At 41.1% G+C, this 16,452-nt stretch overlaps 1 protein-coding gene across 3 annotated transcripts in view; it reads left to right on the forward strand.

Annotated features, from left to right (window-relative positions):
* Positions 1-16,452, forward strand: part of CREB5 (cAMP responsive element binding protein 5) — a 400,955-nt gene that overhangs the window by 372,976 nt on the left and 11,527 nt on the right. For all 3 annotated transcript variants that reach the window (XM_039229907.1, XM_039229908.1, XM_039229910.1), the window contains one exon: positions 13,736-14,053. In XM_039229907.1, the coding sequence (XP_039085838.1) occupies positions 13,736-14,053 (318 nt within the window). The remainder of the gene's footprint in view (positions 1-13,735; positions 14,054-16,452) is intronic.

Raw genomic sequence — 16,452 nt, forward strand, 5'->3', positions numbered from 1 at the left:
CAAGTGGCTATCTATGATGTTCTCCGTGTAAAAAGTAACCCTACAGGTTGCGATTCCTTCCTTATCTGCACATCAAATCCAGACTCCCTCTTGCTAGCATGTGGAGAAAGGAAGAAGCCACTTGAGAATACCCTTTGGTGATGAATTTATCTGGAAACTAGGGTGGAATGGACAATTCTCTGAAAAAGGGAATTGAGCTTGTTTTGAGTTTGAGACAGTTTGACTCAATCTCGTATCCACTTCTCTTTTATAATGATTCTGCCTTATCATTGTAAATTAATAAATACAAACATTAGAGCACTTGGGTGGAGCATGGTTTTGACCTCCAACCAGAGCTGACTTTCTTTCTCTCTTTTTACTTTCCTCTAGGTCTTCTTCTCTTCCCTCTGCCCTTTTGCTTCCTTCCTGACTTATCCACCATGCTCTTGATTATCCACAGATTTCTTCTAACCAGATGAGCTGTAAGGTTGTACCACAAAGAACATCAGGTTCAAATCCCTTCTCTGTTTACCCAAAAAAATACAAAAACCCCAGTTCAAAGATATACATGTACCCCAATGATTATACCAGCATTATTTTCAACAGCCAAATTATGGAAGCAGCCCAAGTGTCCATCGAATAATGAATGGATACAGAAGATATGGTATATATACATGCACACACATACCATGGAATATTATTCAGCTCTAAAAAAGAATAAAATCTTGCCATTTGCAATGATATGGATGGAGTTATAGTATTATGCTAAGTGAAATAAGTCAGAGAAAGACAAATACCCTATGATTTCACTCACATATGGAATTTGAGAAACAAAACAAACAAGCAAAGGGAAAATAAGAGAGAGAGGAGACAAGCCAAGAAACAGACTCTTAACTACTGAGAACAAACTGATGGTTTACCAGAGGGTAGGTGGGTGAGGGATGGCTGAAATAGGTAATGGGGATTAAGGAATGTCCTTGTCCGGATGAGCACCTGGTGATGTATAGAATCGTTGAATCACCATATTGTACACTTGAAACTAACAATGTATGTTAACTATGCTGGAGTTAAAATTTTTAAAAAGAGCTTTAACATCTACAGAAAATAAAATAAAAATAAAATAAAATAAAATAAAATAAAATAAAATAAAATAAAAATCTTAAAACAAAACAAAATAGGGGCACCTGGGTCACTCAGTTGGTTAAGCGTCCAACTTCAGCTCAGGTCATCATCTCGCAGTTCATGAGATCAAGCCCCACATTGGGTTCTGTGCTGAGAGTTCAGAGCCTGGAGCCTGCTTCAGATTCTGTGTCTCCCTTTCTCTCTGCCCCTCTCCTGCTCACACTCTGTCTCTCTCTGTCTCTGTGTGTGTGTGTCTCTCTCTGTCTCTCTCTCTCAAAAATAAATAGACATTAAAAAAAAATTTTTTTTAATCCTTTCCCTGCACTGGATTCCAAGCAGATGGCTAAACATGTCTTCAAAGGAATTCCCTACATTTCCAGAACATGGGGAGTGATCTTTGTTACCTACTGCAGAGGCTTACTATCTGCAAAGTGCTTTGGTCTCTCTGGAAGGAAGGTACTGATTTAGGGCAAGTGACTACATTACTGTTAGTCCCTGGTGAGCAGTTGCTTAAAAGAAATTTGGAGACAGGAATGAAATTATTTGAGCTGGAAAAGAAGACAGATCATGAAAATGATATTTTAAGCTTGTTAGATAAATTCTTAGATAGGTCATTTTCAATTAATAAATCAACAAGAAAGCTTTCCACTTGGCATTTTTAGAATGGTACTCAGTTGTGACAATATGATTTAAAGAGATGGTGCCACATTTCACTCCCACCACCACCACCCCCATTACTTGTGTTTAGGCAGTAAAATAGTAGATATAGATCTCTGGTTCATTGAATTGTACACCGTAGAGACAATAGAAACAAAGAGATAAAATGGTAACTTAGCAAGGGCCTATAAGTCCACCCCCAAAAATATGCCAAATAGTTCATGTATCCTATTGATCAGACGTCCTGAAACAAACAAACAAAACAAAAAAAGAGAGAAAGAGAGAAAGAAAGAAAGGAAGGAAGGAAGGAAGGAAGGAAGGAAGGAAGGAAGGAAGGAAGGAAGGAAGGAAGGAAGGAAGGAAGAAAGGAAGAAAAGAAAAGAAACTTCAGAGAAAACTCTAAAACTAGAGAAGAGCACAGAATACTTGATATTTGTCAATACCTGGTTATGAAGGGGATTTTAAAAATGTTTGTGAGAACCAACATGATTTGGATGCACCTTAGCTCAGAAAGAAGTTGTTGTTCACTTTTTGGTTGGAGGTGCTCTCTCTGCACCATCATCTGCTCAGACCAAATTCACAGACTTTCCCTAAGCTTAACTTCCTGTACATACACAAGTGGCTACATTCTCCATGAAGTATAAATGGCTCCTCTTGGAAATGCCTTAAATGTAGACACACAGGGGCTAGAGAGGAGATGTGATGTGTTTTTGTGGCTTCCCCAAACCCAACTTTATTCTCTCTGGTGTGGTTTACCTAAAATACCAAAGATTGTGCTATGAGACCTTTTGTTAGTGAAGATGCGTCTTCATTCTGAGTCTCTCACGGGTTTTTCCTGGTCTTCTCTGCTCAGCGAGACCAGCCAGCTCATAAATGGCACCAAAGATTCTTGATGTGTTCAGAGCTTTGAGGCTTTTGTGTCGTTCAGGGGCCACTGAGCTGAGCACCATATAGTCCAGATCATTCAGAGGCAGACCTGGGACTCTTTTTGAATGGTACAGTGGAGCCATCACAATTGGTTGATTTGGTTGCTGGTCCAGTGACTCTGGACCACCTTGCCCGGTTCCCAGTGGAGGTTAAGAAGCACTTTGAGAATCAGTTTATTACAACCTCCCTCTCTCCCCCCACTTCTTCCTCCTCCTCTCTTTGCATATCAGTGTTAACACACTTTAGGGAACTTGGGCAAGGGGTCAGATCTAGAGGCAATGGAGACATGCAGAACTAGAATGTACCATTATCATTTTATCAAGGAGAAAGACAGAATTGGACACACATAGAACATGCTAGACAGATTTGGGAATAGATACCAAGGGACAGGCCACCTTATATTTCATACAATCTATTACCTGTAATTAGAGAGAAACATCTAGAGAGTTCTGTGTACTCCAACAAGTTTGTGGTCCCCTTGGCCAGACACGTTATGTCTCTGACAAAGACAGTAGCACACATCTTGCCATCTTCCAATGACTGCAGTAAAGCTAGAGAATGACAATGTAGAACAGCTCTCTTGGACAAGTCTTCTCAGGACCAGGCAGAGGTGTGCCCATGAAGGCCCGTCTACTCCCCTGAGGGCCTTTTAGTCAGACTTTCAGACTCGGGAGTTCAAATATCTGAATTACGAAGAGATATCCTCTGGCGATTGAACAGGGACGAGGGGGACAGTGCCCACTCAACATAGCTGTCCTTGAAAAGGCCCGGGGCACGATCGGCTGGGGACCTGGTGACGTGGTGGTAACCAGCTGCTCCACCTGAGTAGCACATTGCCAAGGCCTGGACGTCCTGCCTCTGGCATCACAGTGACATTGTTCGTCATGATGGTCACCAAAAACTGCTGTACATTATAAAGGGTATGAGTTATGTAACTAAAGTTGACTACTGTCCATCTTGCTTGGGATGAGAGGGAGTATCACCATGAGGAGAAACCCTCTCTATCACTCCTCATTGCACCACGTTTTGCCAAATAATTAGGTCACCCCATTCAGGAAGGGTCCTGGGATGCACGTGTGGACTGAAGCTTGCTGTGGGAACTTGAACTCTGAAGTCTCTGACTCCTGTGCAATTAAAACCCCAAACTTAATGTTGCATTAGCATGGATTTTCCATAGCAAGTCACAAATGCAAAGTTCTATGTTTCATATATATTTTTCTAACATATGTTACTGCCTATGTTTCTGATTAAAAGCTCGTCCAAAATAAAATAACAAAGGATTACTTTTTTCCAATAGAACTTTCTTCTTCCATAAAAGCTGGAAATAAGCCCTCACCTAAAATTACCCAGACTTGCAGGTGCTGGGTTTTGGGGGGTGAGGAGTGTTTGCTAGCAAGACAAAGGGCATTATTCTCCCTGCAACCACCACCAGAAGGTGTTCTTTCTGTGGAGAAAATTATAGGCCAGCGCTTCAAAGACATTCCATGGTTAGGCACCCCTCCTGGAGACTTACAGGCGGCAGGCAGGCAGGCCATCAACAAATATTTATTCTAAGCCCACTGTGGATTCAGCACCTTTAAAATTGCCAGGGCAAGCAGCCAGATAAGGCTGCAATATCTGTTACAGCCAAGTTAGTACCCCAGGTCATCCCATAGTGCCTAATGAGCTCAGTGACCCGAAAGGAGCAGGGAACCCGAAAACTATAATAAGGCAGTATCTCACTTAGGTATGGGGATATTGATAGAATGAGAACAGGAGACCCAAGAAAAGGCTCTTTAACGAAAGCTGATACTTGACAAGTATCAGCCGCACCCCCCTCTCCTTTTAGCTCTCCCTTAACAGACACCCAGCCCCCATTCCTTGTGTGTACAGACTCTACCACTACTACTACTGCCATCAGCACTATCACCTCTGCCAAGAAGCTAAACCCAGCTGGATTGATCAAATCATCAGATTTATTTTATTTAATTTTTTTTAATGTTTTATTTATTTCTGAGAGAGAGAGGCAGTGTGAGTAGGGGAGGGGCAGAGAGAGAGGGAGACAGAATCCGAAGCAGATCCCAGGCTCTGAGCCTTCAGCACAGAGCCCAACGCGGGGCTCGAACCCACAAACCGCAAGATCATGACCTGAGCTGAAGTCGGACTCTTAACCGACTGAGCCACCCAGGCGCCCCTCATCAGATTTATTTTAAAGTGAACACTTTTTCAAAATAGGATGTTCATCACAGTGTTATTACAGAGGCGGAAAAATGGTAACGGCATGTATATCCACCTGCCGAGAAGTAGGATATTCCCCTAGAGAAAATTCACCACCCGTTAGAGGAGACGCTGAGATCTCTGAGAGAGGAGGCAGGACCACAGAGGACATGGACTTGTGTGGTACACCTCACGGCCCATGCAGAGGTAAACGAACAGGATTCTCACTCTCTTGCCTTCAGTTCTGATCTAGTTGAATTGACGCAACTGAAAGTCACATCAGCTGTTTTGACGTGTGCGTTTCATAATGGCGCTTTACAAAGTCACATGAAACTCCTGCAGCCTCTGTTATTCCACTAAGCTGCCTTTGGACAGTAACGGGGTTTTGCGTGTTTTGTTTTGTTTTGTTTTGTTGTTACCCAAGCATAAGATGTTACCTGATCCCTGTTAAATTTCTTTCTTTAGACTCCTTGATGCTAGTCTGCCAAAATCTTTTTGTATTTAATACTCTCCACCGGCTTTGAATTGCACACAGTTGATGGCTATGGCTTCTGTGTTTTCTCTGTAGTTTTAAGCCAGCTAGAAGATAACAGAGTTCTAAGAAAATAGAGGGTACCAACGTCTTGCAGAGGAGTCCAATTCCCTGAGACATAGACTAAAAATCTGGCAGTGACGGCAGCCATTCGAGGGCAAAATATCATTTTGGCTTTTATTACCCATAATGCGGTGTTTTACTTAAGGTGACATCAAATTGAGTATTAGTAATTCTCAGATGAAATCAAGAATTTCTGTTGGCACCCTGTTAAAAGATTCTTATTTTTCTTTATTTTTAAAAGTTTTAGTTGACATACAGGTCTTATAAAACCATATAATCATGAAATTGTAAAATGTACATTTCGGTGGCATTTAGTACATTCAAAATATTGTGCAATCATCACCTTTATCTAGTTCCCGAACATTCTCTTGACTCCAAAAGAAAACTCTGTACCCATTAAGCCATTGCTTTTCAATCTCTCCTCCTCCCAGGCTGGGGCAACCACTGATCTGTTTTCTGACTCTGTGAATTTACCTATTCTAGCTATTTTGTTTAAAATGAATCATACAAGAGTTTTAGTGTCTGACTTCTTTTGTTAAACATAATGTTTTTGAGATTCATCCATGTTCTAGCATGTATCAGCATTTCATTCCTTTTAATGGGTCATTAATATTCCATTGTGCTTTATTATAAGTTTTAAAAATCAAAAATAAAACATACTTTAATGCTAAAAAATGTTTTTTAATAGCACATTTTCTTATTTTTCATCAGAAACTGGTTTAACCACCCAGAAAGCAACTCCACCCTGTTCCACTAATTATTCTGTATATCCTTATGGCTTATACATTTTCTTATCCATTATGTATCCCCATTCTGTACGGGAAGCATTTGAAACTCAAGGTGACTGCCCAGGGTGGTGGAGCCAAGTGTTTTAAACCAAGATTTCTCTCTCCAAGTCTTCTGTTCTTCTTTTGAAATCCTCTGAAACAATGACCTTCTTTCTTTAATTCTAGACATTCATACAACTCATTTCTCCAGTAGATTCCTACCTCTTCGCAGAGTTCAACTCAGATCCTTTCTCCGACAGAACTGGGAGCTCAGGATACTGCCCTCATTTGTTAGGCAGATTAAGGCACCAGAGCCCAAGCGATTTACTCACCTGAGGGCTGAAAGCCGTCTTATCGCAGAATTAAGACTGACTCCTGCTTTAAGAACATCAGTGTTCTGAAATTCACTAAAATGTACAGCCCCTTAAAATGCTCACCATCCTGCTGAACTGGAGTCAAAGAGATGCAGGGAAGTTGTACTTGAAATAAAATAATTCTCTAAGCGTGCATTAATTAATTTCGTTTAACAAGAATTTTTGAAGGCTCGCTTTTGCAAGACTGTAATTAATATATGATTTGGATATTAATCGGAGGAAGGCTGGCAGGGATATTGCTAAGGGGGTTGTTTGGCTTTTTAACCACCACAGTTTAACGTCTCATCGAGCACTTAAGTCTCTCTGCCTTACCTCATTTTAGAAGTTGTATCCACAAGTGAAAATGGGAGACTGAAATCAAACACCAAATCTTTTCCTTGCTTTTATTAAAACTGCTGATGTTCTGCTTTTCTCATTCTTGTGAGATTACCTTGCATCATTTTCCCGTGTACTAGAGTGTTCATTTATGATAGAATTTGTGTTTTTTACTAATTACATGATCTCTAATATTTTCAGAGTTAATATTTTTAATGACAACAATGCAGAGAGTATGAATATTCTTTCCTGCCAGACTTCATAGCATCTTGTCTTTCCCAGGTAACCTTTCCTTCCAACCTGGAAGCCTTCTTTGAATTGTACTCACCAAACCAAACCTAAAGCAGACAAATAAATTACAAAACCATCAGAGCTGAGTTACACTGTGAAAGTTTTGAAGGAATCATATTTTACTCCAAGTGGTTAAGCCAGGTATAATTTTAGCTAATTATCTTAATGGAAACCCTGAAATAAATGTGGATTTTAAGATCCAGTAAGCCATCAGAGTTCCATAGTCATTTTCAATGGACATTTTGAAGCCCCGACGTGAATCTGGACATGAAAACTATTTCCATCTTGGCAAAATAAAGCTGAAAGTGTATGTCACTGACCCATGGCACTATGTGACAGATCTCTTTCTGCCCATTCCTGCCTCTTCTCAAGTTTGGGAAGCATTTTGGGATCCAAACTGGTCAGGTATAGGCATAAAATTCAGTGGATAAATATGAGGGTTTTTTTTTTTTTAATTTGGGGGGCTTTTTTTGTTTGTTTGTTCTTTACTAATTCAGAGACCTAAAATCAGAAATCCTTGATACCTAGAGCAAGTTAGTAGTCATTGATATTGCAAGTGTACCTCCAGCGAAGGCATCCAGTCTCACACCATTGACCAGTTGGACCATTCAGAAGCCTGTGCTGACCCATCTCACCTGATCATTGATGTCTGGGGAAGAGAAAAAGAAGAAGAAATTACATACATTTCGAGCCATACGTTGGGGGAGGCCACTGATAGCAATTATCCTGTATTGAAAAGGAAATACAAACAGGGATTTTGCCCTGTTTTTATACAGACAGTCTCTTACTTGTGGTCAACTCAGCAACACTACATTTTGATGTTATCACATTCTTTTCTGGAACAAAACCCAACAGCCGTTTTTAATGAAAACCTTTCTCCAAAGAATGCTCCGACCTTCCCCACCCCCACCCAGCTGAATTTCAAATAATGTTTAATTCGGCTTGGCTTTCAGAGTCTGTAAAACATAAGCAATCAGCTGCGCAGAAGATGGAGAAGAAATGTTTTTACAGTTCCACAAATGTTTCTAATTGGCAAGAGCGAGTTGTTAATGGGAGAGAAATTGCCTGTGGTGGGTGCGGGTGGGTGTGTCACGTGCGCGTGTGCTCACGCAGGCCCACAGGCATAGACCCATGCGGCGGTAATGGCGCATGCGCCTACCTGGACTTCCGAGGTGCGAGCCGCACTGCGCAACTGCCTGAAGCTGGACGTGGAAAAGGGGGCGTGGCTGAGCCTTGGTGGCCAAGCGGAGGAAGGGACCAGGTAGATATCTCGTTATATACCCGGGACTCAGATCCTGGGCAGCAGGCCCACCACTCTCCCATTGGGAACAGTGAACAAGGATCTTGTAAAATACACAGACCGAAGGCAAATGACCCTTATTGACTGAAACCAGCTGTGTCAGGCTCTCCCTGTCTCTCCTGATTTGCTCTCTCAAATAAATGGATGAGGTAGAGGACGATAGAAAGTACACAGCATCATTTTTTTTTTCTTTCCTGCAGTCACACCTCAGTAAGAGCCCTGGATTTTATAGCTGAAAAATATATGTTTATTTGCTCATCAATTTTCCTCTTTCTCCCTTGCCTTTTCTTGGCATCGGGTGGAATGTTATTTAAAACAAGACACAGTTCAGCTTCAAAAAGAAAAATCATTCTGCAAAATACAGCTTGGACTCATTTAATGGTGATTTATCATCCCTAAAAGAGTGGGGTACAAATATCTATATTTGGTGTATTTTAATGATTTACAGTGTCGTGATTCGTGTTGGTACCAGGACGCAGGGAAGCAGTAGGCTCTTTTAAACTTTGAGAAGTGCCCGATAATCATTTATCGGCATGGCTCTCCTTCAAGGTGACACAGGCTGGTTCTTGGAGGGTGGACTCAACCCCAAGGCCTGCGGGTCTCTTAGGGGTGCTTTAGAGTCTTCATTTCCTTGCTGAAGTGTGTTTTCTCTCCAGAGCTTTGAAAAAGTTTTGTTTTCTGCATCTCCCATTTCCATCAGGTAGTGGGCAAATGATGATGTGCCTAAGACAGTGCCTGGCACATAGGAGAGGCTTCATAAATATTTGTTGAGGGAATAAATGGTTAAATGGAACATTGTAAGCCTTACTAGTATTATTGCCTTGGCGTGAAACGTGCAAGAATAGCCTTGAGGCAATCAAGCAATTTTCCTTAACAGGACAAGCTAATTATTGGAGAGATGAAGATCTGGTGCATAGTATTTATTTGTCAGGCTCCATTTGCTCCTAATTAAAGGTGGAAGAGTTGTTTGTAGCATTGAAGGGATAACACAGTGACCCACTACTAAACAGCGCTTCAATTTTCCATACTACTTTTTCGGGGAAAACATATCAAGAGAGAGTTGATGCACCCTCCTTTTGTTTATGTTTTATTTTTTGTTCTGTTTCACTTTTGGGAGGACAGGCAGGGTGTGGAATGGGCAGCTATTTTGACAGTACTTCCACAGTCCATCTGCCTACATGACTTCTGCAGTCTTTTTTTGCTGACTTTGGTTGACTGATGAAATCTTCTTCCCATACAGATAGCACCAGCAGTGACTCAGGATGAAAACGCTACATCCTCTTTTGCCTCAGAAAGTTTCTTTTATTCATTCATTCATTCATTCATTCATCCATCTGTACATTCATTCCAAAAATACCAATTTAGTGCTTAATATGTACCAGGCTCCGTGCTAAGGCTATAGATTTAACACTGAGCAAAATCCAGCGTGGTTCTTGTGCTCATGAAACTTACAGTCTGGGGTGGTGGATGGATATGAATTGAATAATCATACTAAAAATCAAAGCTACAAACTGAATTCTAAAATGAGGAATCTGGTCTACTGGTACCATGTAATGACAGGAATTGATTTTGACCAGGAGACCAGGGGAAATTTTGCTAAGGAGAAGCCAGGAGCTAAGAAAGGGAAAGAGCATTTCAGGTAAGAGGACCATCACATGCAAAGGCCTTTGTGGCCTGTGTTGGAAGAGCAAGAGCTGATGGGAAGGCATGGCCCCACTCAGTGTCAATGCATACCCTGTATCATCCTGTGAACATTAGAAAGACAAAAGGATCGTAACCTTTAATGTTAGGAAGTGGGGCAGAAAGGACACATGTACTTTTTCACATCTGTGTTTCTGGGGGACAGGGCAGGGGAAAGACAAGTATCCATTCTTCACAAATGTAACAAGGGAGGTGATCGTGCTAATTCCATGATCCTTTGCTGCACTGGAGCTTCCTAGAAATTCTCACCATTCACCCTTCCATCTGCCAAGTTTCAGAAAGAGTATATCCCAGATCTGCAGTAGTGTGCTGAGTAACCATACACTGGGCCATGCAGCAATGGTACTTTGTCTCGTCATTTTATGGCAGGCCTATCTCTTCTTTCTGCCTTTCTTTTGTTGATAAGGAGGTGGCATAACATAGTTGATAACTATGTTTTTGGCATGTGTGCATGGTATGCCTTCTGGCACCTTCTTTCTTGGTTTAGAGAACAGGCTCTGGAGGTAGCATACCTCTATACCTCTGCAGTGGCGTGAGCTTGGGCAAGTGGCTTGGCCTCTCTGTTAGCCTTGCAGAACTGTTCTGAGGATTAGGTGAGCTTGTAAAACATCGAATGGGGAGTGGCATGAAATGGGTGCTCAATTAATGCCAGCCATAGTTATTAGCTATTTTTAATGATATAGAAAGGTGTCGGGGTGCCTGGGTGGCTCAGTCAGTTGAGCATCCAACTTCAGTTCAGGTCATGATCTCACGGTTCGTGGGTTCAAGCACTGCCTCAGGCTCTGTGCTGACAGCTCAGAGCCTGGAGCCTGTTTCAGATTCTGTGTCTCCCTCTCTCTCTGAACCTCCTCTGCTCACGCTGTCTGTCTCAGAAATAAATGAAACATTAAAAAAAAGAAAAGAAAGAAAGGTGTCGAAGATATACTGTTAAAGAGAACAAAAGCAAGTTACTTGGGGCTGGGGCTTAGAGGGGAATGAGTAGGCAGGTGTCTTTTACTTTTTCACCTCATATTCTTATAGCAGTTGATTTTCTTTTTTACAACATGGCTATATGTTTTTATAATAATGAAACTACAAAGAATAGTTGAGAAAGTTTATCAAGACTACCCAATATGTAGCAAAAATACAAAACAAACAAAAAGCTGTGGTTTCAATATAGTCTTTTTCATAATTTTCTTCACACTTAAGTTTGGAGATGTCATATAGAAACTTTTCTTGGGATAAAGAAACATGTATCTGAAGTCCAGAAATTCATTTTATTTTTTACTTCTTTTTTAAAAAGAGTTTTTTTAATGTTTATTTACTTTTGAGAGAGACAGAGGGTGAATGGGGGAGGGGCAGAGAGAGAGGGAGACACAGAATCCAAAAATCTGAAGCAGGCAGGCTCCAGGCTCTGAGCTGGCAGCATAGAGCCCAATGCAGGGCTCGAACTCATAAACTGTGAGATCATACCCTGAGTCGAAGTCGGACACTTAACCGACTGAGCCACCCAGGTGGCCCTCACTTCTTACACTAATGTTACACTATTTAGTCTACTTGTTCCTCTGTCTCCACATATGCAAACAGAGAGTTGTCTGGAATGACATTCACCCGCCAGATATAAAGAATGCATTTGGCTCATTGGTTACTGACTTCATTGTACTTTCAAGCATCACTTAAATGTTTTATAATGAGCATTGTTATTAAAATAATGAAATCATTTCTAAAAATTGGAGACGAGGAGTATTAGTTCACTTTTCTGTTTAGTAATAAATACAATGCCCAGCATCTAATCTTTCCCAGAGAGTCAGGAAGCTTAACTTCTTCAGGATTAATATGATGGAGGTCAGTAGCTGGTACTCTTGAAAGAGGAAGCAGGTATGCTTAGTGGTTACTGAGTCTGGATGTAGGAAATGTTTTCAATGATTATCTAATATTAAGATTTAAGTCCATCACATACTGCCCCCCCCCTTGTATTTTTCTTTTACAAGTGGAGGCTCTTTGGGTTTACCTAAAGATTTTAATGAATTCAATTGGCATTTATCAATAGCTTACTCTAACCAGTTGAGAATCATTAATATTATACAGGGCTGGAGCATGGTTAGTTTGACCCTCGTTTAAATATAACTCTTCCTTTTCACAGTGACTGCACACCATCATCATTAATCTGATAAAATCACAAATCAGGGGAGAACTTCAGTCCCCTAGCAAATACTTCATGAAGCCAGTGTGAGCTTGTCAACCAGACTGTCCTCCCTACAAAAGATACATCTCTAAGGAATCACTATATTATACAGTGCTTAGCACATTGTACCCCTCAGGATATGATGATCAGTGCCTGTGTACAAGAAAAGGCAATTTTGAAGAAACTGTGACTAAGCTGATTACCAACGAACTGATTCTTTAAATCAGGGCGGGCAAACGATGGCCCTTGGGCCAAATCTGGCCCAGTGCCTAATTGTGCATGCACATGAGCTAAAAATGGCTTTTACATTTTTGAATGTTGAAAAATCAAAAGTTGAGTAGCATGTGAAAATTATATGGAATTCAACTTCCTGTCCCTAAATAAAGCTGTAGTAGGACACAGCATGCTCATTCATTTACATACCATCTATCGCTGCTTTTGCACTAAATGGGCAAAATTGAGTAGTTGCGACCAAGACCGTAAGGCATGCAGTGGTGAATATGTTTACTGTCTGACTCTTTATAGAAGCAGTTTGCTGACCCCTGGTTTAGATTCAGGTAGAAGTTATTTGTGTACATGACTGTTTGCTTGTGAATGGACAATGCTTTGGGGTTAGAAATATGACTGCTGATGTTGCCATCAAAGAAACTATAGAATGCAAAACTCCAAATGTTTCCACTTTACTCCCTTCTTTCCCAAAGACCAGAAGAAAGTTATTGTGTGTGAAACATTAGATGATCGGGAGGGACTATGAGAAATATCCTGGTAACAAATGGAGAAGATCTACATATTGCTTTTAAGAGTTATATCATGAATTTCATTGGGAGCCCTAAAATAATGTCTGTACCATTCCTGTATTCTGAAATTTGAAGCCTTTGCCTCTTTGTACTTGAGAAGTCTTTTGAGAGGAAGAAATCTTTTATTCTTGTGACCCTTATGAAACACAGCACCATATCAGATGAGCCCTTTGTTCGGTGCCATTGTTGTATTGATTGGTTTTATTTGGTTTATACTTCCATTCAGCTGCTAATAGGATATGATGAATAATCGATAGCCAGGAATTAATAAGAAATGACTTTGAGTAGATGGTCTAAATCTTGACAGGATATTCTGCTCATTTGCTGTGACTGTTGAATTAACATATACAGCTGACATTGACCCTCCTACCTACTATAATATATGTGAAAATTTGAAATTGATATAAGCCATACTGCCAGCAAATAAAAAATTGTTAATAATAGTACCATGACCTATTCTAGAATTGAAAATATGAGTCATTTTGATTCAAAATTCCTATTCTGGTACATGACTGACCTCAGCTGTCCCTCTTGTTTCGTTCTGTTTCAGAGGTTGAAGGCTGCCTTGACTCACCACCCTGCCGCCATGTCAAATGGGAATATGAACACCATGGGACACATGATGGAAATGATGGGCTCCCGGCAGGACCAGACGCCACACCATCACATGCACTCGCATCCGCATCAGCACCAGACACTGCCAGCCCATCACCCCTACCCGCACCAGCACCAGCACCCAGCACACCATCCTCACCCTCAACCCCATCACCAGCAGAACCACCCACATCATCACTCCCACCTTCACGCACACCCCACACATCACCAGAGCTCGCCACACCCACCCCTGCACTCCGGCAACCAAGCACAGGTAGACCCTTTCCATGATCTCTTTCCCCATTGTTGTTATCCGTGCAAGCTCTAACGCAGGGGCTCGTTGGCAGCAACCTTGTTTGACGAATCTGGTGTTCTGCCTGACACTCTGGGGAGCTCTGTTCATTTCTTAGGAGGTAATGATAACCTGCAAGACCTCCCAGACCATAGTTTCCAGAAATGATATGGTAAATATTAGGCCTCGTCGCCGGGGGCAAATGTAAACTTCATGTTACAAAGTTAAACTCTAAAAGAAGTGATACTGATGGGAGGATTAGGAAGAATTTCAGCAGGTAAAGAAAGATTTGAATACAGAATGAAAAAAGTAAGTTAGTTCCAGCCGTGGCTTTAGCTGCAGTTCTTTAGGACATTAGACTCTCAGTTTCGTCACCTGTAAAATGAAAGTTAAATACCATGGACAGTCTTCTGAAAAACACCAAATGCTAAAAATCTAAAGAATAACAATTCCAGACAGACAAAGAAGCTCGATAATGGATGTTAGGGTGTAAGGTGCTGTGTAAATGATGAACAGAGGTGACTCATCCCACCTAATGTGAAATGCGTTGGAGGGAGTAGTCAGAGAGAGCCAAGCTCAGTAGATGATTGGTTCTAGAGAAAGGCCAAATCCCAGGGGTGGAGAGTCACCAGAAGTGGCTAGAAAGAAAGCCAGCATTTAGACTCAACTGAAAGAGGGTTGGGGGGACCAGGCAGACATTATGTCACCCCAGCCCAAGAAGAGAGGCGGGTCCGTGTACCCGAGTAAGTTTTGTTAAGTGGACGAAGGGTACATCTAGGAGAATTGCTAGTCCTAGACACTCTGGATCTTCAAGCAGGATGACGTTTGTCAGTCCCCTCCACCCATCCTACACTGCCAGGTTCTAACCAGCTGGGTCAAAGTGGTGTTGGGAACTTGGGATCGCCGATTAACATTCATTCACCGTCTCCTCCATCGTCTGCCTCTGGATCTCACGCTAGGCAGTTTTTGAGCTCTTGAACCCATTCCTCTAACACACACCAAACTTGGACAGCCATCCGCAAAATGGGTCATTCACAAGCAACTCTCTGATCTATTCAATAGATGAGCTTATTCGTTAGGTAAGCTTACATTTGCAAAGGTAGTTAGAGGAATTCTATATAGCAAGTCAGAGTGTAGGCTTTGGAGTGAGAAATCTGTCATTCTTTTCCTAACTTATATGCTGTGTGACTGTGGTCAGTGACCAAACTCCATAAGCCTCAGTTGTCTCATCTGTAAAATGGGGTAATAATAGACTAAACTCAAAGATTCCTAAGAGTATTAGTAGAATGCCTGTAAAGCCCTCAGCAGTTTTCAATACATATCAGCCATGGTTAATTCCAAGCTGAAGTAATATGATTGACGTTTAGCAAGTGGTTGGGCAAACCACCTTTATAGTCAAATGTGATAGTAGGGAATGGAAGCATTAGAAGGGAGAAGGAAAACTCCAAGTTCAAATAAGGCAAATAAATTCACATAAACGCGTACTTATATTTTCAAGGAAAAGGATAGTATTAAATTTTGGTTGCCTTTGTCGGCAAGTTACTTCACGGACAAGTTTAACAGTTGAATATAAAAGCCATTCATTAGCTAATTACCAATTAGCCAATTGCCCTCCATTTCAAGTCAGTAAGTGGCCAATTGTATATGCAATTAGTTAATTGCTATTATAATTAGCTGCACAAACAGTTGCTTTTTAATCCCATACTGAAGAGAAAGAGTACAGGTTGGTCTTGTTAAAATTTAAACAAGATCATTTAGACAGTACTCAAAATGCCACTCTTAAATTGTATTAACTTGGCTGATATACTGAGACTTTGTCATATTGCTTAACTGTATGATTATTAGAGCGTTAGGAACAGAAGTTCATTAAGGTTCTTTTGACTCTGAGATCCTAAGATGACTTGGGATAAATTTGTCTTTATGAAATAACAATACATCATTTTTATCAAAAGTTTCAGAGCATCTGTACCAACAGAATTCTATTTCAAAATAAAATAAGTAACAGTAGTTAGCAGGGACACAAATTCTGGGCTCAGGGGTGCATTTGCAATTTCTCCGGGCTTCTCAGGATTCTCTTGCATATAAAGATGTGATTTCAGAGTCCTGGTGTCATACCTCAGTCACCAGGAATTTCTCTTATCCAAACTACACTTTGAACCCTGAACCCAGACTGAGCCTAAAACCACCACATAGCTCACCCCTTTGGGTTAAAGGCACAGAAAGACTGTCAGAGATAAAGGTTGGTTGAAGTTGGGGTAGGAGAATATAGTATCGAAGGAGAGGTCTCGGCTATGGAGATTCAAACCCAGTTTTGCCTACTTGAGAATCTTGTCCAGGGCTGACAATTAGAAATCACGAATTCATAAAAAGATGGTAGGGGC

This window comes from Hyaena hyaena, unplaced genomic scaffold, assembly GCF_003009895.1.
Source record: "Hyaena hyaena isolate Hyena2069 unplaced genomic scaffold, ASM300989v1 scaffold_40, whole genome shotgun sequence".
In the NCBI taxonomy this organism is placed as follows: Eukaryota; Metazoa; Chordata; class Mammalia; order Carnivora; family Hyaenidae; genus Hyaena; species Hyaena hyaena.